The sequence below is a fragment of the Danio rerio genome, chromosome 6, assembly GCF_049306965.1.
Source record: "Danio rerio strain Tuebingen ecotype United States chromosome 6, GRCz12tu, whole genome shotgun sequence".
NCBI classification, from domain to species: Eukaryota; Metazoa; Chordata; class Actinopteri; order Cypriniformes; family Danionidae; genus Danio; species Danio rerio.
Genome location: NC_133181.1, coordinates 8,524,967 through 8,552,679, shown reverse-complemented (window position 1 = coordinate 8,552,679; position 27,713 = coordinate 8,524,967). Strand labels below are relative to the sequence as shown.

General features: G+C 36.7%; 1 protein-coding gene across 11 annotated transcripts in view; it reads right to left on the bottom strand.

Annotated features, from left to right (window-relative positions):
- Window positions 1-27,713, bottom strand: part of myh10 (myosin, heavy chain 10, non-muscle) — a 121,179-nt gene that overhangs the window by 56,254 nt on the left and 37,212 nt on the right. For 4 of the 11 annotated variants that reach the window (XR_012407609.1, XR_012407608.1, XM_009302145.5 and 1 more), the window contains exons 5-17: window positions 26,991-27,093; window positions 24,184-24,213; window positions 23,535-23,552; window positions 17,366-17,458; window positions 16,680-16,743; window positions 14,991-15,089; window positions 14,174-14,317; window positions 13,178-13,273; window positions 9,693-9,811; window positions 7,916-8,068; window positions 6,057-6,230; window positions 5,572-5,745; window positions 3,414-3,528 (exon numbers count right to left, since the gene is read on the bottom strand). Coding sequence is in view for 6 of the 11 variants with exons in the window: in XM_009302145.5 (XP_009300420.1) it covers window positions 3,414-3,528; window positions 5,572-5,745; window positions 6,057-6,230; window positions 7,916-8,068; window positions 9,693-9,811; window positions 13,178-13,273; window positions 14,174-14,317; window positions 14,991-15,089; window positions 16,680-16,743; window positions 17,366-17,458; window positions 23,535-23,552; window positions 24,184-24,213; window positions 26,991-27,093 (1,382 nt within the window). In the remaining 5 variants the exon portion in view is untranslated. The remainder of the gene's footprint in view (window positions 1-3,413; window positions 3,529-5,571; window positions 5,746-6,056; window positions 6,231-7,915; window positions 8,069-9,692; window positions 9,812-13,177; window positions 13,274-14,173; window positions 14,318-14,990; window positions 15,090-16,679; window positions 16,744-17,365; window positions 17,459-23,534; window positions 23,553-24,183; window positions 24,214-26,990; window positions 27,094-27,713) is intronic. The other 7 variants (XR_012407612.1, XR_012407611.1, XM_009302147.5 and 4 more) reach the window with 2 other exon arrangements.

Genomic DNA, 27,713 nt, shown 5'->3' with positions numbered 1-27,713 from the left:
CAATAGAAAATAGAAAATAAAGATCAGATTTGGCTAAACGAGACCCACAGAACCATCAAGATTTTAATACTCTGTTGAAGTCTGTAAAAAAAATATAAATAAAAATTGTATATTTCACTTCATTCTCCAGATGAGAGACATCTTTAAGCTGTTGAATAATTATTTCCCCCAGTGTATGTTGCGAATATATTAATCATTTTATTTACAACTACATTATTAGGATATTAGTATATGGGTCAAAGACAAAACGCTAAAAGACGATTTTTGTTATACTGAATTATGTTTTGCAGAAAAGGAGAAAATACTGATAGTCCAAGGTTTTACGTCTATATCATTTAATGTGTTACAACAATATTCCTGAGATAATGAGTTAAGTCAAAAAATTCCTGTTGCAGCTTTATTTATAAGAAAGTATTGCTTGCAAACATACAGGCATACTGTAGTTCAGTGTAATGAATGACACTGCGGTTAACAGAGAATCTGTATTACACTAAACAAAGCATTAACCTGAGCGATGAAACTTCTAATTCAGCTTAATATTGCAGGCTATCAACTGGACACCTATATAAAATATCACATCTACTTATTTCAAAATCAACTGAACAATAAATAGCTTTTTTAGGGGCATTTCACTGATTGATGATGTGTTTTTTGTCATTTAGATTGCCAGACCATGAAATTGTGAAATTAACATATTTAAAAATAATCAATTACTTTTGAAGCAAAATCAGAGTTGCAGCTGTCATTTGGATGATGTCACAGATTGTTAAATAACTATAAGGGTTTTTATATGTATGATTTTAAAGAGCCCCTATTATGGGTTTTTGAAAATAACCATCCATGCAGTGTGTAACACAGCTGTAAGCGAAGGGAAACATCCAGCTGAGGTTTAAATCTTAAAAGTGTACCTTGCATTGTGTTTAAATCTATTAATTCTATAGAGTCAAATTAATGATTTGTCTTTTGTTCTGATCTTTTGCCTGCATGCATCGAGTTCACATATATACTCTGTGTTACTTTATAACGGTGCTGGCCGTTTCTCTCCATCTCATGCTGAACCTAGTCAACCAATCACACTAGACTCAGACCAAACACTGACGATTAGCATCATGCAAAAGAGGGGTTTGGGAATAAATGAATCTCTGTACAAGTATATGGGAGTCGTTGGGATAATTAAGTCAAATAAATGCATTTTCTAAGACAATGAAAGTGTTTTTTGACCTTGCATGTTTATCAGCCTGTTGTTGGAGACACCCCAAACCAAAATATGACATTTTATAATGCATAATAAGGGGCTCTTTAAAATGAATTGTTACACTGAAATACTGCTAACAAACTGCATATTCAGTGGTTTTTGAACATTTTACAGAGCAAAAAAATGCTTTTCTGACTTGAAACCTTTTTGTCTTGTGTCTAGTCCTAAAACTTCTTAAACCCAGCAGCAAAAAATATTGCATGTTTTAAGAAAAAACATTTTTTTCAAAATAACCTACCAATGAGGTAACCAACAGAATCTTGTTTTTCCTTTTGATTTAAGATTATACTGCCAACCGCATTTATAACTCACTTAATTTTGACTTATTATTTCTTAAAATAATTCAAAGATTTTTTGCTTGCCTAGAAAATGCTTTTTGATTTAAAGGTGCAGTAGGTTTTTGTCTTCAGAAACATTTGTTGTTGTGCTGGTTGAAAGTCTCCACACAGTCCAATAGTAATGATTACAGTAAATGATCTAAATGTGTTTATATGTATTTCTATATTCTGGGTAAAGCATAAAACTAAAAAATGTTCATCCATTAAATATTGTCGGACCGACATCTCCCACAATTCCGATAAGCAGCTCAGACTGTCCGTCAGCAAATGTCGATTTGGACTTCTGCGCAACTGTTCAAGCAGATCCGCCATTCGCACGTGCCTGTCTGCAGAAGCGCCGCGCGGTCACGAGACAGACCGGGAGAAATCAAATGCTGAATTGAAACTTTTAAAAACCTGAATCAATATCCGAGTTACTTTAGCACACTGGAGGAAAGACGAAACCATGGCTGAAGTATTACAGTTAGACAGGTAATGTTCTGTTTTAAAACTGTTTTAGTCGGACTTAGCTTATGTTAGATTGCGTTCTGTTATGAATGACTTATATGCACAGACGTGTTGTTAAGCCACTGAAATCTCCCGGTGAAAGATTGATGGGATTATTTTCAGTTTCATAAGGTCCTTTGACAGCATCGATAATGTAGATTTATATTTAGTTTAACAACAAAACATCAGAAAATAGTGCTATTTCGCCTAACCTGCTTTATTGAGCTGAAGTTGCTTTTTTATTCACATTGGGTCAATTTTGAACAATGACAGCCTTCCAATACTGTTTACCATGCTACTCTGAATATTCGCTCTGAAAAAGCATGTAAGTGTGGCTAAGTTATAAATGTAATTTCTGCACGGCGCTGGCTTAACACTAACTAACTGCCGAATGACATGAACTAGTGGGTTGTCTGTCTGCTGTTGTGACGCGGTGCGCGCTCACAATTTCAGGAGGTGTGGCTTTGAAATCCCAGTCCCTCCCCGCCATCCAAAGATAATATGCTAAGCGGTTAGCATTTTGGCAGATCACCTACTGCACCTTTAAGTATTTTTAGACATTTGGATTAGAAACAAGACAAAAAAATATAAGAAAAGGAATTTTTGAAGTACTGTTTGAAACAATATACTTATGGTGCATTTTAAAGTGTAATTCGGTATTTCTCTGCTGACATTTGGTGACTCAATCAGTTTCAACTTTCAGAAGATGCAGAATGTGATTTAGAACACAGCTACTGAATGATAATATAATAATACAATATCATTTTTTTTGCAATTTATGTACACAAAAGACTTTTGAAATATTTAAAAAAGACACTGCACTCGCATTATTATGTTTTCCTTCTATATAAAATCACTTTTAAATAAATTCATTACATGTTAAATTAATTGTAAAATATTTGCCTTGTCTTTGACACACATACAGTGTTATTTTTTCTAGAATCGCAGTGAAAAAGCTGTCATAAAATAAAGCCACCAAACATGCACGTCCCACTCTGTATTTTAACACTATTAAATATGTCTTCCCTGCTCTCACTTGTATTTACATATTCCAAATGTAAAGCAGTCTTTCTCACTTATAGCATATAAAAACATCAGCTGTGGTATATACATTGCAAAATCTCTTGTTTGACATTTCTCCTCTTGGATTAATAGTTCTCTCCTGCTATGTTAAGATATTCGCACAAGCCATTGAAATGCATGACAAGCTCTTTTTTCTTAAATACATGAAACTGAGGATTGAAAACAACAGTCTCTTTCTTCACAGAGTGGGAGGGCGAGAGCAATAAAAATGGGTCGTTTAATATTTCACATGTTGAGAAGAAACTGCTTACCGTCCTTCCACAGCTCAGCCACAAACTTATCCGTGGACTGATGCAGAAGCGTAGCCACATTGTCATTCAGAGGGTCCATGTTTTTCATTAACCACTCATCAGCCTTATAATCAACCTGCAGAATAAAAGGAAATAAGCACTGCATTAATAAACTAACACTCAGAATGAGAAAAACTGAATTACTCCTGCACAGTCTGGATTCTGTGCTTCTGCAGTTCGGTAGTCATTGGCTGTTTGCATAGTCTTATAGAAGTATTACTGAAGGTATAAATCAACCGTTTTAGTTCTTTTCTTAAACAACAGGAAACAAAGCAAGCAGCAATTTTCTGGCTTTTAACCTAAAAACAGCTCTCAGGGAGAGAAATATTAAAAGTTCCTCATTTCATGCAGCGTCAAGTTTCTATTGCAAACAGTTTGCTGATCTGAACCAGATGTGGCCTATGGTTAGCACATACCACAGCTGGATTCTGCAGCACTCGAAAGACAGCAATGCAACATTTCAACTGCAAGCCAGGATGACCTGACTAAATCCAATTACATAAGGTTACCATGCATTCCAGGCTTCTTTTAAACATTAACAACTGGGCTGAATTCAGACTGAAGCACAAAAGGTAAATATCGCACCTTATAAGAAGGGCCACACAAAATCTATTTATTTCTGAGCAAAATTTTGTAAAAAATCTGTGGATTTATGCGGAATGATTTTGGGAAAATCAAAACTGAAAACATAATATATATAACAAAAATAACTAAAGAAGCGAATAAGTATCTATAGACCTCAGCTTGCTTTATGCCAAATTATGTGTAGCTTTGCTATGGACAAAAACGCAAAGACCAAACACTACTCAATGGATAAGACAGATGTTTTCAAGCCTTCCATTAGAAATATAAATCGCATACTAAAAGCTAAACAGCATATATTTGAAAACATATGGGGCTCTATTTCAATGATCTAGGCGCAAAGTCTAAAGGGCATGGCGCAAAAGCATTAAGGCTCTGTCTGAATCCACTTTTGCTATTTTACGGACAGCTTCTGCGCCACGACTCATGGTCTAATGGTGTTGTGCTTATTCTCTTAATAAGTTACGGTAAGCTTTGAGCATGAAACCAACCATAGTGTCATCCGGCATTCCCTTTAAGAGTCAATAGTGTTTTCTATTTAGATGGCGGATCTTGTAAGTGGAAAACTGAGAACTTCACTAGTGAGACAATGGTTAACAGAGCATCTGCAGTGCGGGGATAAAGAATGAGTGTACTCCATTTGGCCTCTTTACTTAATGTTTACTTTTTACTTTACACTTCTACTTTCGTGGATGAGGAAACTGTTGTACACATCCATTAGCTGACATATTTCATTTCGTTTGTTAGGCACAAAGATGTGTTTCAAAACTATTTCTAAATTCAGTTCCAATTTCCAGCAAAAAAATAAATGAACAATAATAAAAAAGCGAGTTATATCCAAACACACATCTATTCTTATGCCCCATATGGTCTAAAACTCGACAGGTGGACAAATCTAAACTTGTTTTTATTACAACAAATATAAAAAGGCATCTAATAAATAATATGAAAAATAAAAAATAGTAATAAAAATAACTGTTGTGCTGGCCTGAAAATAGCAACAAATCGTGACAAGCACGTCTTGCAGCTTATTGCGCCGGGTGTATAATAAGGCTAATGGAGTGCTATCATCAGTTAAACCAAAGATGTGGAATTAACAGAGGAAAAAGTTGAGGAATAAGTTTTGTGTGGACAATGTAGTACTAGTCTTCCCTATCTGTATTGACACACTCTTCAATATATATTTGCTGTACATTGTACTCAGAAGCATTATAATGATCACTTTTGAAAAGATTAACGAAAAAATGAGCGTTTTTTTTTTGTTTGTTTGTTTGATGTTTGTTTTTGCTTAGTTTTTAATATATATAGATATCCTTTTATTTTATATAATTTGTAAATGCAGCAAGGTTATTGTTGTATAAAAATGTACGTAAAGTGTTGTATTTAAATGTGTACAAACTGAAAATGAAAATAAAAAATGTTATGGCAAAAAAAAAAAAATTTTAACATTTATTTAATGTTTACAATGCAAATCCATTCGGATCCGCAGATTCTGTGTGGGCCTAAAGTAAGTGTGGCATCATAAATGTAAACATACCCTTCCAGCATAGTGAATGATACAGAAATCGGCTTTGTCCTTCAGCTGCCGTGGTTTCTGGAACTTTCCATGGGTGCCTTGCTCTTGAACAAGTTTGTCCACAAAGGTTTTATCTGTGGCTTTGGGGAACCAGCATTCCTCATCCAACAGAGCCAACACGCCAGGAGGATTTGCCTAAGAAGTACAAAAAAATGACCATTTAGGACAACTATATTTGCAGAAAAGCCAAAGGAAAACATTCTTTACTGCCATTCAAATCTGGGTTAGAAAATATAGTCCTAATTCATATCAAGTGTCCATAACTAATATGTACTTACACTGAAATTATTCAGTTACAATGTACTTATTGTGTACAGTAAATATTGTAAAAAAATTCGTTTTTTTTTTTATTTAAGACCCCGCAGTCACCCTGTAATATAAAGTAGGAGCAAAAACATTTCTATCAACCAATTTAAGGACAATTTCATTTGCGAATAGCTGCTCACGGGTCTCTCAATGAGGTCAATGCAGGGCTGCAGGTCGAGGCCGAAGTCGATGAAGCTCCATTCGATGCCTTCCCGCTGATACTCCTCCTGCTCCAGGATGAACATGGTGTGGTTGAAGAGCTGCTGGAGCTTCTCATTGGTGTAGTTGATACAAAGCTGCTCGAATGAGTTGAGCTACAGAGAGATAGAAGAGAATTAAGCATGAATGAGTTGTCTTTGTCCGTAGTATTTTTAGCCCCAGAACAGGCCTAATTGGCTCTTTAACCAAGATCTGCAACATCGATATCAACTAACTGGATATCGCAGCTATGAGTGGGTGTCCAATTACACTGTTTACTGTAAACCTTGTTATTTGGTTTCCTAACAAAGTCATAATTATATTATTCAATTTAGCAGATGCATCTTATCCAAAGCAAAGTCCAGCTCTGAGATGAAACCTGAAAGAAGAAAGCTCAAATGAGCAATAACTAGGTTTTGTACTCAAAATTAATTTGTTGTTGTTTTTTAATTTATAACAACAAAATGTATTAAGTTTTACAATTGTCATATCTTCAAATCTTTAGGAAGTTTATTTTTATATTTGTAAAATTAGTTTCCATTTACATGTACATTTTTCTGGACAATGTTTTTAATGATTTAGCACAACTAAAATCTAATAATGAATAAGAATGTTTAATCAATTACATTTAAATAATATAATATTGACATTATCTAGTAAGTAAGTAATGTGAATTTATATAGTGCATGTTTTGTGTATGGTCATATACACAAAGCGCTTCACAATCATGGGGGGGTCTCTCTACACCGACACCAGTGTGCAGCATCCACTTGGATGATGTGACGGCAACCACAGGACAACAGCGAAAAGTGCGCACACCACACACCAGCTGTAGGAGGAGTGGAGAGACAGTGATAGAGCCAATTTAGTGGATGGGGATGATTAGGAGGCCATGATCCTAAGGGTCGATGGAGGGAATTTGGCCAGGACACTTTTGTTATACCCTTACTCTTTACGAGAAGTGCCATGGGATTTTTAATGACAACAGAGAGTCAGGACCTCGATTTAACATCTCATCCGAATGACAGATTTAAATTTAATCATTTTTACAATGTTTTACATGCATTTAGTTCTAGAGTCCATTCAAATATATTTAGCATTTCTGATATTACACTTTTTTTAAAAATGAAAAAATATCAATCAATTGAAGGCATCTGAAAATCCACCTCAAGGTTAGACGTGTTGTGTGTTCAGAGATGCTCTTCTGCATACCTCGGTTGTAATGAGTGGTTATTTGAGTTACTGTTGCCTTTCCTTACTAGTCTGGCCATTCTGCTTTGACCTTTGGTATCAATAGAGGCATTTGGGCCCACATAACTCCTGCTTACTTTTCTCTTTTTCTGATCATTCTCTGTAAACCCTAGAGATGGTTGTGCATGAAAATTCCAGTAGATCAGCAGTTTCTGAAATACTCAGAAAAGCCTGTCTGGCTCCAACAACCATGCCATGTTCAAAGTCACTTAAATCACCTTTCTTCCGCATTCTGATGCCTGGTTTAAACTGCAGCAGATCGTCTTGACCATGTTTACATGCTTAAATGCATTGAGTAGCTGCCACGTGATTGGCTGATTAGAAATTTGTGTAAACGAGCAGCTGGACGGGTGTACCTAATAAAGTGGCCGGTGAGTGTAAATCTGTGATATTTGATGTTTAAAATCAAAAGTACAGAAACTTTTAGCATTTTCAGGTACTTGCATTGCCTGAATTTCTAAAAACATTCAATCGCACAAGCTCTGATTTGTGGCAGCATAGTGATTAATATCTAACAGACAGCTGAGCACTAAACCCGAGGAAGCCGCACCTGGAAAATCTCAAAGCCAGCAATATCCAGGATGCCAATAAAGGAAGCTCCCTGGCGCTTGGTTCTGTCCAGAGCTTTATTAATGCGGTGAACAAGCCAGCGGAACAACCTTTCATAAGTGGCCTTGGCCAGGGCTTCCACTGCAAAGTCAGCCTAGATAGAGAAACAGAGAAAGTCAACAAACCTTTGCATTAGAACATATAATCAAGCTAATATTAATGCAAAAACACAAAATATAATCTAAGACTAAACATTAAGATTTTAATTAGTAATTATGTTAGTTTTGCTCCAATTATTATTGCAATTGTTTTTATTTAAAAAAAAATTTCTTACAATTTTAAAAAGGCCAATGAAGTGCTTTGAAATGGGCATTTTTTATTCGATGTTTGACGTAATCTCAACTGCCAGTGAGAGTGGTGAAACTCAAGCACATTTTATATTATGTACACAACCTGACAAGAGTTTTGTCTCCTATGCAAGTTTTAGGAACAACAAATAATAACTTGACTTCTAGTTGACTATTTGGTATCAGAAGAGGATTATATGAAAGGCAAAGGCCTCTAGATTACACTTATTTTACCAGAATAAAATATGATCATACCTTGCTTTTTAATTATTTAATTAGGACAGTAAGGTCTGACTTTGCTTAGACAAATTGCCTTGTCACTTAAAAAAATAATGCACAGTAAAGAATATAAAGTGATGGTGCAGTGGAAAAAGATTTAATATTGTGTTTGACTCCCATGAGCTTGGAGGACTGCATCCAAACATCTCTGCAAAGACTCAAATCACCTATTAATAAAGTCATCTGGAACGGCAAAGAAAGTGTTCTTGCAGGACTCCGAGAGTTCATCAAGATTCTTTGGGTTCATCTTCAATGCCTCCTTCATTTTACTCCAGACATACTCAATAATGTTCATCTCTGGTGACTGGGCTGGCCAATCCTGGAGCAATCCTTGACCTTCTTTGCTTTCAGGAACTTTGATGTGGAGGCTGAAGTATGAGAAGGAGCGCTATCCTGATGAAGAATTTGCCCTCTCCTGTGGTTTGTAATGTAATGGGCAGCACGAATGTCTTGATACCTCAGGCTGTTGAAGTTACTATTCACGCCGCAGATCTCTCGCACACCTCCATACTGAATGTAACCCCAAACCATGACTTTTCCTTCACCAAACTTGACTGATTTCTGTGAGAATCTTGGGTTCATGCAGGTTCCAGTAGGTCTTCTGCAGTATTTGTGATGATTGGGATGCAGTTCAACAGATGATTCATCTGAAAAATCCACCTTCTGACACTTTTCCAAATGATCAACTAGAAGTTATTATTTGCTGCTCTTACAACTGGAATTGACAACAGGACTTTTGTCAGGAAGTGTAAATGTGAATTTTCACTGTTTTGGAACAGCTAGCTAATAGATATCCTTAAAACTAGCTTATATATATATATATATATATATATATATATATATATATATATATATATATATATATATATATATATATATATATATATATATATATATATATATATTTTTTTTTTTTTTTTTTTTTTTTTTTAATATCACAGGACTTTTAAATGTTAAGAAAAGCATTCATTTGCACAGTTAAATGTGAATAATAGTGATGACAATTTTATGACAGGACACTGTAAGCCTATTGTTGTAAATGGACAGAGAGGTACAAAGGGAAATTATCAGGATCCAAAAGAAAACATTGTCTTATAGCTGAAGGGGTGGTGATCTGACAGATTTACAAAGGGGAAGTGATTATCTCATTACCTGTTCTTTAGTTTGGGCTTTCTGTACGTAGTCTCTGCCCACTTTGATTCTTGGAGACAGGATAGCACGAGTGAACTCCATGACATTCATTCCGAGCAGGTGGCAAAGTTTTTGAGCAGCTGAAAACACATAAAACACAAATGCTTTTAAAATCCAAGTCCTCTAAAGGATTGTTCAAGAGTTCACACATAGCTGATGATTGATTATAAAGTGAGTTTGGGAAGCTGTCCTGGGAGAGAGCCCTGAGCTCATAAGATCCTTGAGTCCGGGGCTCCCTCCCGTTTGTTGGGCAAGAAGGGAGTTTGAGCTCAGGTAGGTCTGGAGAACTATCCACCATTTTTTTAGAGTTGATGACAGATCAAATTTGCTGTGTAGAAAAAAATACTGCTGGTTAGGAATTCGACTATAGTGTTAATTTAAATTGATCAATTCACTTATGACACATGTTTTTTTGGCTGTGGGAGGAAACCGGAGAACCCGGGGGAAACCCACGCGAGCATGGGAAGATTATGTAAACTCTGCACAGAATCAACAGCTGGCCTGTTAAGGGTTTGGACCAGTGACATTCTTGCTGTGAGGTATCAGTGCTAACCACTGGGCCACCGTGCCGCCCTATAGAGAAAAAGGTGGAGGAGTAGGGGTGGAAGGAGGGATCCTTCAAGGCGAAGATAACTGAGAAACTCTGCTTATTTACATTATAGTGAATTAGGAATCATCTGATTGGTAAATCATGAATTGGCTAATGCAGGACCAGTCGTGTTCAATCATAACCACGTGCTCCTTTCGAAATTAGTAACAAAACATAAAACATAAAAGCTAAAATGCGCTGTCCACGTATGTGGCCACTAAGCCTTAGGACAGGGGTGCCCAAACTTGGTCCTGGAGGGCCAGTGTCCTGCAAAGTTTAGTTCCAACCCCAATCAGACACACCTGGGCTAGCTAATTAAGCTCTAACTAGGCTTTCTAGACACATCCCTGCAAGCGTGTTGAGGCAAGTTGGAGCTAAAATCTGCAGGACACCGGCCCTCCAGGACAGAGTTTGGACACCCCTGCCCAAGGAGGTTAATTAGGGCAACCGGAACCAGGAACACTTCCCAAAAAAACGTATAATTTGAATGGCATCTATGCTTATGTTAGTCTGTTTTTTTATTATCTCGAGGTCTCCTTAATACTAGATCAGGCCGTATTCTGAGCAGATGCTGTGGCGGTCATGAAGGAGGGAAGAGCTTGAGACTAGTGACCTACTCACACATGCAGCTTCTTCACGATGAGCGTTCATATTCAATTTACTAGAACTTCTATGTTAAGCTGCTTTGACACAACCTACAGAATAAAAGCGCTATAGAAATAAAAATGAAAGATGAAAAAAATATCTGTATGCAAACTGACCAAAAATGGTACGATTCCTTCTCGAGTTATAGGATTTTAGGAGCTTCCCTTATGCACTTAAATGGTGGTGAGAGAAGTTATTATAAGGCATATTTGCTCGTGTATAAAAGATATTTCAAATAACCCAGGTCGTTATTGCAATTTACTGACTTTTAAATCCATACAGCTCATTCTGCAGCCATAAAAAGTTCCCCTTCAGGACCACCAGCAGAACTATAACTTTCTAGCTTTATGTTACGAATGCAAAAGCTTGAACCGTGGCTTAAACAGAAGAAAGTTTCAATATCTTTCCATTAACGGTGAGAATAAAAATAAATTAATTCAAACGCCAGTGGAGTAAGCCTGCTGGAATGCATCGTGGCTGTAAAAAACGGTTGCTTCTGAGGCTCTTACGTAAACGCGTTTTGATTTAGCACAACTATTCTGGTATTTTCTTTTAATATGAAATGGATCCAGGAACCATTCGAGCTGTCACTAAAAGAGCCCAAGCAAAGTCCAACGGGTAATTTGTCAAAACAACGCAGTGCACATCTGGTGCATGGGTTATACTGGAGGGCAGTCTGGATACTGAACACACTTTAATGCTAATGCACTGCCAAATGATTTATGGAGTTATTGAAGTACGATCACATAATGCATTCAAATTTCCATTACTGAAAAAAGATGTTAACTCAGTGCTAAAATAAGGCTTTATGCAATTTTGCAATCTTTATAATGTTCCTATTATGCCCCTTTTTACAACAGGCAATAAAAGGCTCAGGTGTTGCCAGAATGTCTCTAAAGTTTAAGTTTAAAATACCCCACAGAACGTTTATTATATTGTGCTGTGAGAAAAACAAAAACAGCTTGGGTAAATACAAAAAAAACGCCTTGTTTTTATACGTCACTTTAAAGTCACCATAAAACGGAAGTTAAGTCCTTTTTTCAAAAAGTAATTTCAAGAGGAGAAAGAAGGTTATGATACTTGATTGAAAATTATAAGAAATCCATTATTACACAGATAGATTGTTTGTGACAAGCATTACTATGCACACACATGAGTATTTTTAACACACACACATTAGGAAGTTAAAATAGGGCTTTTTGCAATTTTGAAAAATTTATAATGTTCCTATTATGCTCTTTTTACAACAGGCAATAAAAGGCTCAGGTGTTGCCAGAATGTCTCTAAGGGCCTACTCACACTATGCCATCCGTACCATGCCCAGGCCTGTTTCCCGGATCGTTTGAGAAGTGTGAGTGCGCTGAATCGGGCTCAAGCACGGTTCACTTGGCCGGCCCTGGCCCGGTTGGAAGAGGTGTGTCTGAGCGCGGTTCACTTGGGCTTTGGCACGGTGCGCTTGTGTGTGAGTGCAAAACGCGACAAAGCCCGAAACTAAAAGCGAGTCGTGACTTTTAAGGGGCTATTTCATATGGATTTATTAATCATTCTTACTGTTCAGTGAACGCAAACTGCCGTAGTTTATTAAAGACAAGAACTGCTCACAGCACGACAGCTGCGCGGCTTCAGCAGACGTCCTCATTCCTACAGCCCGAGGGCTTTATGATTGTTTATGAGCGTCAAAAGTGGCGGATCTGTTCAGCGAAATATCTGACTGCGTGTCACCGCATCCCTAAGGACTGCTTGGCGAAATATTTGACTGCATGTCACTGCATAACAAACGACTGAAACGATATAACTAGAGAAATCTCCACTGTGCTGCCGAGTGAGAGAGCGCTTCTCACTGAACAGCGCAGCAGCGATGACGTAAGCGTGCCCAGGCCCGTTTGTGGTGTGAGCGCGGGCCGTCGAGGGAGAAGGAAGGGGGGACAAGCGTGCTTTGGCCCGGTTCGAGGCAACTATACCTAGTGTGAGTACGGTCTAAGGCCCCATTTACACTAGTATGTTTAAGTTTCAAAATGACATTTTAGAATGAAAACGATCCGCGTCCATACTAGCGTTTCACCTTGCGTTTCTGAACAGCTCTACATCTACACCACACCACTGAAAACGCACAACACATGAGACATCAGCCCTTGCCCATCATAGCCTCCCAATCACCACCCCCACCCCCCATCAAAAATGCCTTTGAAACAGGTGAGCGAGTATGTGGTACCTGTGTTTTCAGGCATAGAGGCCTGATCTGTGTTTCTCTCCTTCTTGAACACAATGTTACCAAACTGCAGGACGGCTGAAACCACCTTCAGCATTGCTGGAGTGACAGAAAAACAAGGACATTCAACTGTATGCAGGGATTTGACATAAAAAAGTTCTGTCCAGTGTGGCATGCTTATAATACAAAACCACTATGACCAGAACTTGGCAGACTTTTGTATACTTAATATTAATTATATTATCTGATAACAATTCCACTTAACCTTTCATAAATATATCAAATAAGTTTTATACATTTCTTTAAAGATCCTAACTGGTTTAATTAAGGAATTATTTATCTGTAAGCAAACCTGATTTTATATATTGAGAAATCTATGCCAAATTTTGGTTCTCACTAATCAAACTTTTCAAACACACAAACAATTAAACTGTGTTGAACTGTTTATTTGTGTTTAATGGCATGACGGCTTCTACAGTCTTTGTCAAGGTGCGAAAAAGTATACTGGAGATGTAGCTTATATTCAGTTTGTATGGTAAACTGTGTAATTTAAGTTATAAAATATAAAAAAATGCATGTGTTAATGTGGACAGCTTGATATTTTAACACATACTGTTAAAAACCCATTAATTAAAAGAGAATAATCCCACCGCAGGACCATTGCACATGGGCTAGTGCAGTATTTCCCCACCCTGTTCCTAAAGGCACACCAACAGTATCCGACCCATTTTCAGGTTTTGGAGTCTCTTATAATATTCTAATGAGTTGATTCAGGTGTGTTTGATTAGGGAGAGGTTGAAAATGTGTACTGTTGGTGTGCCTTTAGAAACAAGGTTGGGAAACACTGGGCTAGTGAATGCAAAAGGTAATCTAATCCAAATAATAAAAAGGGGGGAAAATTCTACAAATGCTTAACAAGAACTATGATTTACTAGCAAGCCTATATAAAACAGCAATAAATAAACTACATAGAGATGTGTAAGTTTCAGGAATGCTTACATAAGATTTCCTCATGATTGAAGCTCATAATATGCATGGCTTCCATGGTCTCTTGGAAATTATCCTTGTCCTGTTGGCCAGGGATGGGAATGTTACCATTGGAGAGGAAGCGGTAGCTATTGAAACCCTCCAGGAGTAGATCAGCTGCCAAAAGAACAAGAGGATTAATCACACAACTGCAATCACAGGGAGTGTTAACGCATGCTACCTTTTTTTTCCATCAGCACTGGCATTTCTACAATTCATTTTTATCATAAATATTCAAAGAAGTCTTAGTTTAAAGTACTACAAGACATGAATCAAGCCAAATAACTACGTGGAGACATTACAATCTATTTTTTGAAGCAAGGTAGTACATGAAAACCAGACTATAAGAAGGTGGTACGAAACGATGTACTCATATACTACAATCCAATCAGGCACTGCAACTGGTAATGAAATTACAAACAAAAGCAGAATATAAAATCATATATTCTGAGATCACATGGAGGCAGACTTGATTATATTGTTAGCAGCATTTATGCTCAAGAGCACTTTTATTTCACATTGCTGTAGTTGGTGACATGTTCCACATTAATGTCATTTGGCTTTACAAATTTAAACAGTATAGCTTTAAAACAATATGAACAGATGGGTTCAACAAAAACATACAGCAACCTCAGACCTCATAGCAAGTTTGTTCCTTTTTATCATCACTATTATTATTAAAAATATCCCAAATTTATTAAAGGACACAAACATGTTTATATAGACTTTTTAATCTAAGTGCAAGTTCATTTCTAGATACCCTAGTCATCATGTTAAAAGAATCACTCACATCTCAGATGTTCTCCAGCACCGGCCAACAGCTGGTAGAAGACGTGGAAGGTGCGTTCATCTTTGGCTTGGCGAATGGCCCTGGACTTTTCAAGAAGATCTTGAGATTGTGTTAAGGGCAAGTGAAGCCTATTGTACAGCCAATTTTATATCACTTTGTGTCAAATAAGTTAAGTTTTACACATTTTTTAATGCCACCTTAATTTACAACCCCAACTCAGAAAAATAGTTAGGAGAGTTCACTGTAAGAAGCAATTACTTAAAAGAAGTGAGTCAATCCATTGCCTTTAAAGAGACAAGTTGATCTTACTTCAAAACTGGAAGTAATTATTTTGTAATTCAGAACTGTTAAGTTAATTTAACTTAATTTTTAGGAATTACACACACACACACACACACACACACACACACACACACACACACACACACACACACACACACACACACACACACACACACCTCTAATAACTTAATAATGTTAAGAAAATGGGTTTACTCACTTTATTTGAAGTAAAGTCAACTGAACAGTTTTTACAGTGTAGGATATTTTATTGCAGACAAAACAACAAACATTATTTAATGGGTTGCTCATGATTTTCATTGTTTGTGTTTTTTAAAATTAACATGTTTTAAATTTTGGTTCTTGCAACACATTAAAAAAAAAAAAAAAAAGAGTTGGGACAGGAGCAATTTACGGCTAGTAATGAGAGGAATTGTTTAAATAAGGATGTGATTTGAAACCGGTGATGTCAACAGGTAACTATAATAATTATGATTTGGTAAAAAAGTTGCATCCAAGAAAGGTCCAGTCCACTAGGAGCAAATATGGGCCGAGGATAAACAATTTGCCAACAAATACATGAGAAAATTATTGAATGTTTAAAAACAATGTTCCTCAAAGAAGATAGGAAGACATTTCGATAATTCACCTTCAACAGTGCATGGCATAATTAAAAGATTCAAGGAATCTGGAAGAATTACAGTCCGACAAAGGGGGCAAGTCTAAGCTGAACTATACCATGACCTCTGATCTCTCAGGCGGCACTGCTTCAAGAATTGTCAATCATCTATATGAGATATCACCACATGGGCTCAGGGCTACTTTGGCAAACCTTCGTCAAGTACCACCATACATATTCACATCCACAAATGCCAGTGAAAACTGTACTGTGTCAAATGGAAGCCATATGTTAACAGTGTCCATAGCATTTAAAAGTAAAAATTTGTTGCAAGAGCCAAAATTGGAATTTGTTTATTAAAAAAAATCATGAGGAACACATTAAATAATGTTTGTTGTATTGTCTTAGTGAAATACAAGTCTAAGTAAATTTAGAAATCACTTCTTTCTTTTTTTATTTGCGTTTTCCATACTGTCTCAACTTTTTCTGCTTTGGGGTTGTACAAACATTTTCATAGTAAAAACAATTTTATTTGTTAAATCAAAGCTTGCTTATGATGTGGTGTTTATCTGGGATACTACTTCAAATGACTTTTTTTCCTACTGTATACCATCTATTGTAGCTGTACAAAACGGTGTTGCTGTTCTAAAAGTTCATAGAAAGTTGCACCATTAACATTGATGATGCATACACAAACTCAACTATTTCGGTGTTTCTGAATGCTTGCTTTGACTTGACAGCTGTTTGCAGTATTGCTTAAATGTAATGGAACGGCTATCAGATCAGGATACAGGTTTCAATGTTGGCCCCCACAATGTAACCGGTTACATCAAAGTTGATGCGGATGAACTTGCCCTGTGGAAAGACAGATTTTTTACTGTTCATGCTTTACAAACCATTCAATTGCATCATGGAAATATCATTATATTTTATGAGCCTAACCAACATCTCTAAGAATAAATAGAGATTATTGTTGTCTTGTTATCGATCAGACAGAGAGGTTTGAGTATGTATAAGCCGAAACTGGTAATTAGAAGCTTACAGACATGCTTATTTGCAACAAATGCCCCCAATATAATTCCCCAGAGGAAGGCCTGAAGAAACAAATTCCTCTGTGGCTTTTGATTTGTTTGTGTGCTTAAAAGCTTTCTGCTGACTTTAACGCATGCCAGCGAAAACTCAATCAGCTGGACAGAAGAGCCGATGCAAGACAGACGCCTAGATCTTTCAGACTGCTGAATGTGGATTTGATGAGAGTGTGAGTGTGTGAGTGTGTGTGTGTGTGTGTGTGTGTGTGTGTGTGTGTGTGTGTGTGCGCGTGCGTGCCTAAATGTCCATTTTCAGATGCTACATGCACACTAAATGTGTGCAAATGCCTTAAGTAAAGAAAGATTAATTATATGTTTTAAAGTTGAAGCAACATTACAGTCGGAAAAACAATAGGAATAGTCAGATTAGATGTAACTGGTCAACTTACAAAACGTGAAGAGTTGTCATTTTTCACTGTTTTGGCATTTCCAAAGGATTCCAGAATAGGATTTGCCTGTAGGAGTTGACGCTCCAACTCTCCCTATAAAGCAATGGTCACTGATTAGAAACACTAACCACTAGGATGATTGCATTTCATACAAGTACGGACAAAATTTGAAGTTCTGAAAAAAAATCTGGAGGAAAAAAAAAACTGCTTGGAAAAATTTGAACTACCAGAAACCTTTCTAATACTATAACAATTTAAGCATTTACTGCCTAAAAGGGATAGTTCATCCACAAATTACCTCATCATTTATTCTCCCTTATGTTACTGTTAAACCTTTATGAGTTTCTTTCTTTTGTTGAGCACATAGGAAGATACAGTGGTCCCCCGTTAATCAGAGTATCGTTCTAGAACTAACCCGCAATAGGCGAAATAGCGAAGTAGTCAGCTTTGTTTGATACAATTCTAAATGTTTTAAGGCTGTAAAACCCCCTCACTACACACTTTGTACACAATTTTTTAGACAGGCATTAACATTTAATTGAATTTATTGCTATTAACAATTAATAGCATTATATGAATTGAATTTTCACACTTTTCTCTGTTGTTTAAACACTCTCAAAGTTCAAACCTTCCTAGAAAAATAAGTTCAGTATTATAGAATATTTTCTTCCTCCTGTATGTAACGAACCAAAGATTTATTTTTTCTGTAAGGACGCTGTACAGCAGCAAAACTTCTATCTTCCTTTATCATATCCAGAAGAACTTTAAGCGATGGTTAGCATCTTTCTCTGCCTTTTTGGTGCTACTGCAGGTGCCTTTGATGGTGCAGAATGTTTCGTCGACATTGTGGAATTTGTTGGGGGGGGGCCTGCAAATAACCTGTACAGCACTGCTAGCGATCGAAGATTTGTGTAAACCTGACAAGCTGAACACATTCTTTACTGTTCCAGAGACATGGCATGGAGGAGATTTAATGACAATGGTCTACAGTCAATCAAGACACAGAAGTCTTGAAAAGAAGCATGTCAAATTGCACAAAAGAAACTTTGAGGCCGCGAAAGGTGAACCGTGTTATAGCGAGGGACCACTGTATTTGGAAAAATGTTGATTGTTGGTACCCATCAACTTCCATAGTAGGAAAAACAGAAAGAAACAAACTCAAATAATTTTAAGGGAGTAAATTAATGCAAAAAACTTTATTTTTTGGATGAACTATCCCATTATTGTATACTGCAGATCATCTTGTGTTAGTCTGTATTATTAGTTAGGTTCAACCGATCAATCAAAGCAAATCAAATCAGTTTATCATCATCCATTTTAACACATTTAAACGTATAAAGTGCAGCAGCCGTGACCTCAAAAAACAAAAGACCAATTTACCAGCGGCTTCCTCAGGATTTTCCAACAGATTTTTTCTCAATTCGTGAGTAAATCAAGACCTGTGGTAAAAATTAACTTTCCAAATAATGCTCTACAACATGAATTACTAAAACATGTATTTGAAACCAGCTCATTTTTCTACTAGATTAGTGCATAAAAATCTATGCGGTGTGTATTGTTTTTATATGACTAAACATTCAAGTGCAAGCTGTTCACCAAAGAACTTGTTACTTGTTAGTTGAAAACCCCAAATCATAAAAATCTTGAGGGAATCAGCAGTAATTTAGTCTTTTCGTTTTTGATGTCAGATCTGCAGCATTCAATTAGGAAAAGGGGGAATAAATAAATCCCAACACAACATTTTTATTAGATCTAGATTAGTGCTGGGCAGAGATTAATCATGATTAAACCAAGCGGCAACATCCTGCTCTCTCTTGTGAAGCTAATATGGAAGTAACTGAAATTGCAATTCATCGACTGGCCTCAGAGGGCTGGCTCCACAAACCCCAGATGACTGCAAAGCTAAGTTAGCCAAATTTACAGCTGATAAAAACATGTTTACAGCCTGGTACACAAGATTGTTTTGGTGCATGTAGCTAAAATCATCCTTCATGACAACTGTGAGAGAAGTGAATTTAGTTTATAACTCAATTCGATTCATTTATATTAAGTCTCCTTAATTAAGGGCGTGGCCTCTTGAGTGACAGCTAGTTCTCGCTGCTTGCTGTCTCATCACCATCAGCTGATTCTAGCTGATTAGCCGCTGAACTCGGCATATACATCATATTTTTGTTTAGTTTTGAGTGACTTTACACAGTCAGTTGCCTTTTGGGATTATTAGAGAATTTCGGAACTATCAGATAGCATACTGAGCACTTAATTGTGCTCACAAACCATTCATGTGGCCTCCATTTCCTAGGTGAGAGAAATTTTTAAATACTTTTATCTTTAAATGTGTTTGTTTTACTTAATATTATTTACCATCTATAATTGTATTTAAAACTTTAATGCACTTCAGAATCTGCCAGATTGATTAGCTGTAGGCACTAAACAGTCATTTGAAACGTTGACATACAGTGTTATGCCTGGATTTCATAAATAGCCTTGCATTTACTAACACAGGCTATATTTTTATAATATTGTATTATATTTGACAAGTATTTGAAGGTCATTTGCGTTTTCCTCCCGTAGAAAAATGTTTAAATGTTTAGTGGTTCAATGTATTACAACAGTGTTTATAAAAGACTTTATTGATATAGTACACAACCAAGCACATGTGGTCAGAACACAAACGAATCAAAGGTAATGAATGTTAAGCATTTCCCCCAAAGAAAACCTGTCTAAAATAGGACTGGCCAATTTGGCCTAAAATTTAAATCTTAATTAATTAAACATTTTAGCTTGATTATGATTAAATGAATGATTATTTCATTTATTTATATATTTTTTTTGCCCTAAAAAATAACCTGACAAGTTTTGTATAGTAAATATGCTCATATAATACAAGTGAAAGATTTCTGAATGAAGGGTGCATTACTGAATTTTAAAATAATTGAAGGAAACACACACTATCTACAATTATTTATTGAACATCACCGCTGAACAACTAAAATTAAAACACACATTGCTTAAAACCAACAGTGACTGTTTTCCTTTTTAAAAAAAGTTAAAATAAATAATAATATGCACAGGTCAAGTCAAACTTTTTTTTTTTTGGATGCGATTAATCAAGTTTAATCTTTGCCCAGCACTAATTTAAATATATGTATAGATATACGTTTGCTTGCTTCTACAGTAAAGCCAGCTTTCTGCATTTGACCCTAAACCAGAAGCAGAACATCTAGCTGAAGTTAAAAATACACTACCCTACAAACCTAATTAAAGCATGGGTTGCCATGAGAGGGTTTTTGCTCAAAATCTGAAACGCAGGCACTGGGGGTTGGAGAGGAAACTCCTCAAATTAGCAACGACAGACGCCCAAAGTCCCACTGTGCCACATCACAGAGCTAGCCTGCATCTCAGCAGCAAATCTGGGACATCCACCCCCCTAACGCCCCTCAGTGTTGTCCACGTCCACCTGATAGGAAGTTTGGACAGGTGTCCCATTGTTCTTGCTGTTGTCGTGACACAGGAACACAACACGGCAAAAGAGAATGACCACTGTGATTTGACACTCTTGTTCCCATTACGTAAACCAAATGGCAGAAGAAGAGTGGATAAAGTCCAGGGAGGCTTTGTGGTTTAAAGTTTGAACACTTTCATGCTTTTGGAAATCCAATATTACAAAAGGGTGAAAATAGACTGCAGCATCCATCCAATTGTATTTAATAGCTAAACTGTTTAAACATATTTTGGTGTATCTAGGAGACTGGAGTGAACTTTGAAAAAAGCAATAGTAGGGAAGCTTTGTAGGAAAACATTTATACAAAAGCTGCTAGTGACAACTTTTCTAGAAAGTCTGATGGTTTAAGGGTTTGTTCACACTTGTAGCTTAGTTCTCTTGGTTTATTTGGTCTAGAAAAAAAAATCTGCATTTAGTCATGGTTTGCTTGGTATCCACACTGCATTTTGTTAAGATGAAGTCTAAAGATACAAAAAAAAAAAAAAAGACCTTTAAGACATATTCTACTGCTATATTCTTTTGTAGGGCATACACACTCACCGGCCACATTATTAGGTACACCTGTCTAACTGCTCATCAATGCAAATTTCTAATCAGCCAATCACATGGCAGCAACCCAATGCATTTAGACATGGTCTGCTGCAGTTCAAACTGAACATAAAAGTTCGGAAGAAAGGTGATTTTAAAAGGTGAAAGTGACTTTGAGCATGGCATAGTTGTTGGTGCCAGACGGGCTGGTCTGAGTATTTCAGAAACTGTTGATCTACTGGGATTTCCACAACCATCTCTTGGGTTCACAGAGAATGGCCGGAAAAAGAGAAAATATCCAGTGAGTGGTAGTTCTGTGGGCGCAAATGCCTTGTTGATGCCAGTGGAGAATGGCCAGACTGGTTGGAGCTGATAGAAAGGCAACAGTAACTCAAATAAGCACTCGTTACAACAGAGGTCTGCAGAAGAGCATCTCTGAACACAAAACACGTCAAACATGAGGCGGATGGACTACAGCAGCAGAAGCCCACATTGGGTGCCACTCTTGTCAGCTAAAAAATAGGAAACTGAGGCTACAATTCGCACAGGCTCAACAAAATTAGACAATAGAAGATTGGAAAAACGTTGCCTGGTCTGATGAGGCTCGATTTCTACTGCGACATTTGGATGGTCAGGTCAGAATTTAGCATCAGCGACATGAAAGCATGGATCCATCCTGCCTTTTATCAATGGTTCAGGCTGGTGGTGGTGGTGTAATGGTGTGGGGGATATGTTTTTGGCACACCTTGGGCCCATTAGTACCCATTGAGCATCATGTCAATGCCACAGCCTACTTGAGTATTGTTGCTGACCAATCCGTTTATGACCACAGTGTACCGATCTTCTGATGGCTACTTCCAGCAGGATAACGCACCATGTCATAAAACGTAAATCATCTCAGACTTGAACATGACAATGAGTTTACTGTACTCAAAGGGCCTCCAGTCACCAGATCTCAATCCAATAGAGTACATCTTTGGGATGTGGTGGAACGGGAGATTCGCATCATGGATGTACAGTCGACAAATCTGCAGCAACTGCTAATGGTATCAGTCAATATGGACCAAAATCTCTAAGTACTATTTCCTGCAGCTTGTGGAATCTATGCCACGAAGGATTAATACAGTTCTGAAGGCAAATAGGGGGTCCAACCCGGTACTAGTAAGGTGTACCTAATAAAGTGGCCGGTGAGTATGTCTTAAGGTCAAAATAAAAAGTCTATCGTCAGTCTTAAAAGGTTTACATTTAGCATTTTACTGAGTGAAATTTAAGACCGTTTTATTATTATTAGTAGTAAATTTTCCACGTGGTCAATGTACATGCAGACAAAGGTACTATATAGTGATGTATATTATTATCAGAACATGAGATGACATATTGTGTTATGAAACTGTCGTCATATCGCACAGCCCTACTGTTTAAAATGTACTAAACATCTAATACAATGCTATGTGTCCTTTTAGTGTAAAGTGATGGTATTTTTATCCATAATGACCTTTTAAAAAGCTTATAATACATGAAGGCGAGTTTCAGACAACCATATTGAACTGTAACGCAAAACATCAAGACAAAAATAACTGCTAAGCTGCATTACTAAGTAATAAAGGCACATCTTTTGACATCAGGTTCTGATATGGGTTATTTTTCATTTCTTTTGGTCCATGTTGCACTCATATTTCAGTCAAACAGCACTCAAAATCATTTGAAAGCAGACCAAGACCCCCCACTTTGTGTTTTAATAGAACCAAACCAGCAAAATGTGAACACACCCTAATTTACTTCCATCATTAAAGAAACTGTGCCAAGAACTACTGGCATTTGAGCTGCTCTTTGTAAATGGACATTCCAGAAACTTCCAACTGAATGAATGGACAGCATGTGATTTTAGAATGGGGACCCACAACTATGCAGTACTTTTACATGCAGAATTTTGTTTAACAGAGATACATCACCCCAAAAGTGTAGGATTTAGAAACCAGGAAAAAAAATTAAGCCGATGTTACATGGCAGAATGGGAAGTGGTTAGTAAAAAAACTATTTAAAAAGTAGAATGAACAAAAATAGTAAGCAGTAAGAACTATGGGGAGACAGACGAAAGAAAATGGAGGGAAATAAAACAAAGAACTACAAGCTACTCACATAAAACAGGATTCCGTTCTGTAATCAAATTATTATGATGGAAACACAGAGGTATTAATATCACACAGCAGGAAATACACAAACATGTGACAGACAGAACACGCATAGCAAAGGGGTGACTTCAAACTGAACAGAAATGAGTTGTGAATATTCCTAAAGGAAGCATTCTCAATTTCTGGCTGGTTTAGAATGTGGCTCGTCTAAATAATAAACACTTTATAATACATTAAATGATTTAACATGCAAAGATCTGAAATGCGTCATCAATGTACAAGGCTAAATACGAAAATGCTATTTAAATGACAGTTGTTACGTCATGCAAGCTTAAATACTGTATACGTTCTGGCCCCAGCCATCCATAGATGTTAACTAGGTTAATCTCTTATACGTTTCATCCAGCATTAAAGATGCTTACAATAACCCTACATGAAGGACAGAGCAGAGTGCATATATTCAAAAGCATTTAACAAACATGTGACAAATAAATCACCAGTAAATTAATACAATCTTTGTTTATATGACAAAAATTCCCAGTATACAGAAACATGTCCCTTTAAATTGACTATATCCCAGTCGTATTTTATACAGGAGGTTAGTTTTGCATGCACAAGCAGAGCAGGAATAAAAAAAAAGCTTAAAGGGAACTTGCCTGGAGTTTGACTGCTTTAGGTGATTCTGGCTGTTCGTATATAATAAACAGATGTAATATGTTAGAAGGCATAAGGGCCACATTCTCCAATATCTTTTAGACTAATGGGGACAGTTCGAAGCCTTTAGGATGTAGCACATAATTGGCCATGCGAATACAGTAAAGTCAATGACTGCAGCATGAACAACATGCTTTCATATATTTAAACATGTTATCATATATCAAGAAACTGCACAAGGATGGCAAACTACAAGCCAGCACACGAGCCTTTTTTTAAATATACACAATGTGCCCATAATATACTACACATACACACATACAACCAGAACTAGTAGATACTAATGGATAAACATCTAGCCAGCATTATCAGCATGGTACTTAACAAAAGTCTTGTCGTCGATCCCAGTTGTAAGAGCAACAAATAATACCTTGACTTCTAGTTGATCGTTTGGAAAAGTGGCAGACGGTAAGTTTATTCAGATGAATCATCTGTTGAACTGCATCCCAATCATCACAAATACTGCAGAAGACCTACTGGAACCTGCATAAGCCTAAGATTCTCAGTCAAGTTTGGTGTAGGAAAAATCATGGTTTGGGCTTACATTCAGTATGGGGGCGTGTGAGAAATCTGCAGAGTGGATAACAACATCAACAGCCTGAGGTGTCAAGACATTTGTGAAATCCATTACATTACAAAGCACAGGAGAGGGCAAATTCTTCAGCAGGATAGCGCTCCTTCTCATACTTCAGCCTCCACATCAAAGTTCCTGAAAGCAAAGAAGCTCAAGGTGCTCCAGGATCGGCCTGTCCAGTCACCAGACATGAACATTATTGAGCATGTGTAGGGTAAGATGAAGGAGGAGGCATTGAAGATGAATCCAAAGAACCTTGATGAACTCTGGGAGTCCTGCAAGAAAGCTTTCTTTGCCATTCCAGATTACTTCAAGCATAATCTAGAGGCCTTTGCCTTTTATACAAGCCACTTCTGATCGCAAATAATCAACTAAAAGTCAAGTATTATTAGTTGTTCCTAAAACTTGGACAGACGACAAGACCTTTGTCAGGTAGTGTACATTCAAATCTACACACAACACTAACAATGACATACAAGTGCATGTTATGTTCTGTTAATTTGGTTAAAAATGACCCTTCACACAAAAGCACCCTGATGTCATTGAAGCTGACGTAAGATGAAAAACTATGAATGTACATTGTGCAGTGCCACAAGCAATCTGTGTGACTTCTTTTGCTGCATGTAACTGCCTATTGTTTAAATTTAGTTTTTGCACCGTTCTTTTTAATAAAGGCCTATTACACTGTATTGTCTGTGATTAAAGTGCATATTAGTGTATTATATCTAATAGTGGGACCAATCATTGTGATAACTGATGTACATTATGTTCAGTATCATACATAAATGATATGTGCAATAAGTGCAATAGTATCACTAAAGAAACCAAATAATCACGACACTCCACCATGTGTGGTACACAGTGTGAATGCGTTAACTGTAAATGACTTGCAGCCAAATTAGAGCAATAGTCAGTCCCTCCAGGATTTCATGATTTCGCAATCGCTGATATTATCGCAAAATCCAGCAAACTCTGGAAAATTTGGCGTATTTTTTCTGAAATTCGAGGTGTTGACGATTTCTATGACGTCATCATGACACAGATTTACCCAAAACAAAGGCTATGTGGACGCAAACAACCCTCGCTTAGCCATTATTTTACACACATCCTGATAGTAGGTGGCTTCTGTTTCCATTTACCAGCAGCTGAAGTCAGAATTATTAGCCCTTTTTTAAACATACAGTATCTTTTAAATGTAAGTTCCAGAACCCAGTGTCTGGGTCTCGGAGTAATAAAAACTATATTTAATAAAGACTTTTGTCTGTGGTATAATTTCTTTAACAGCAAATCAACATAAAATAAGACCAAAAATATTGCTGCAAATGTTAAGAAAAGCTACAGGAAAATTATTCATTTTAGGCAGCAAAATTCTGAAAAAAGTCCCACGAAATCCTGGAGGGCACCATTTATACTACAAACTAAGTGTTGGGATCTTTAGGCACCTCTGGGAGTCACGATTCGATTCTAAATTGATTCTCTATGTATGTTTTCCTAATTGTTCGACAGTGTAAATACATCTTTTCAACTTTACATTTGAACCATAATAGAAGTATGATTGGAATCTATAACAGTAGTGCTATAATTTCTGAATATAACATTGAAATGTCAGATTAAAAAGAGCAATTAAGGAAAAAAAGTTCCTATTTCATATAAATTGTTGTTGTTGTTTATAACCCCTTTTCACAAATAAATCTCCTAAAACTAATAATCTTTATATAAAAATTATATTCAACAATTATTTTTGAATAAAAAAAGGCCCACAGGCATACATTATTGCAATATAATAACCTTTGAGAATAGCTTCAAAATCATTAGAGAAAAATCATGGATCCATCTGTAAATTGATTTTTTTCCCACCCAAAGTACAAACACTTCCAAATGACTGATTAAGATTAAAATGAGAAAAAAAATTATTGTAAAAACCCTCTCACTAATCCAGACCTTTAAAAGAATCATGTCTACATTTTACTTTGAGATTTCTTTTTTGAGTTTTTTTTTCAACCTTCTAAATGAGACAATAAAACTAAGTGAGATTTTAATATGCAAGCCTACTGTATATTCTGCTCAGCAAAAACCTTGCTGAAGTCTTTCCCAGAATACCCCAACATCCTGCCCTTCACGCCTGTATTAATCTCTGCATTAACTCTGAGGACAGCCGAGAGAAAAGAAACTCACTGGAATGTTGTGGTCCTTCCTTCCTTTGTGAGATGATGCGACGTGAGCCAGGTACTGGATGACTTTTTTGGTGTTTTCGGTCTTTCCAGCACCTGATTCTCCGCTGCAAGAAAAATTAGCAATCAAAAGCAACCATCAACTCATGTCATTACACATATAATACACCCCAAACACAAAAAAGATTAGGACCATCTTTATGCACATTTGTTTGATCAATGGATTCAAGCTGCTGTATCACAGGTCATGGTTATAATAGGTGAGATTTTTCATTAGTTTTAGTTTTTACTTAGTTTTGACTTTTTGTTTTTAAATTCAGCTAGTTTCACCATAAAAAAGAATGATTTGTTCACGATCGAGAGCACTAATACGGAAATAAAACTCATTATTGGACATAAATGTGTTAAATGAATACTTTTAACTGTCTGCTCGGGTCATATTTAAAATAGTCACTGTGTTGCTGTTATATCCACTCATTGCTTTTGTCACGGTAGCAACAGCAAGGACCTGACTGGAGGAGGACTGGCTTGATCTGGCCAATGGCATCAGGATTACAGACTCCGAAGCGCTGTATGGTCAAACATCTTGTGTAAAACTGGCATCACGAAATAAATAAATTTACTTCTAAAAGCCTTATGTATTTCATACAACTACAAGGAAGAAAACGAAGAATGTTTTTGGTATAATTTTAGTTAGTTTCAGTTAGTTTAGTTCAGACAGGATGCA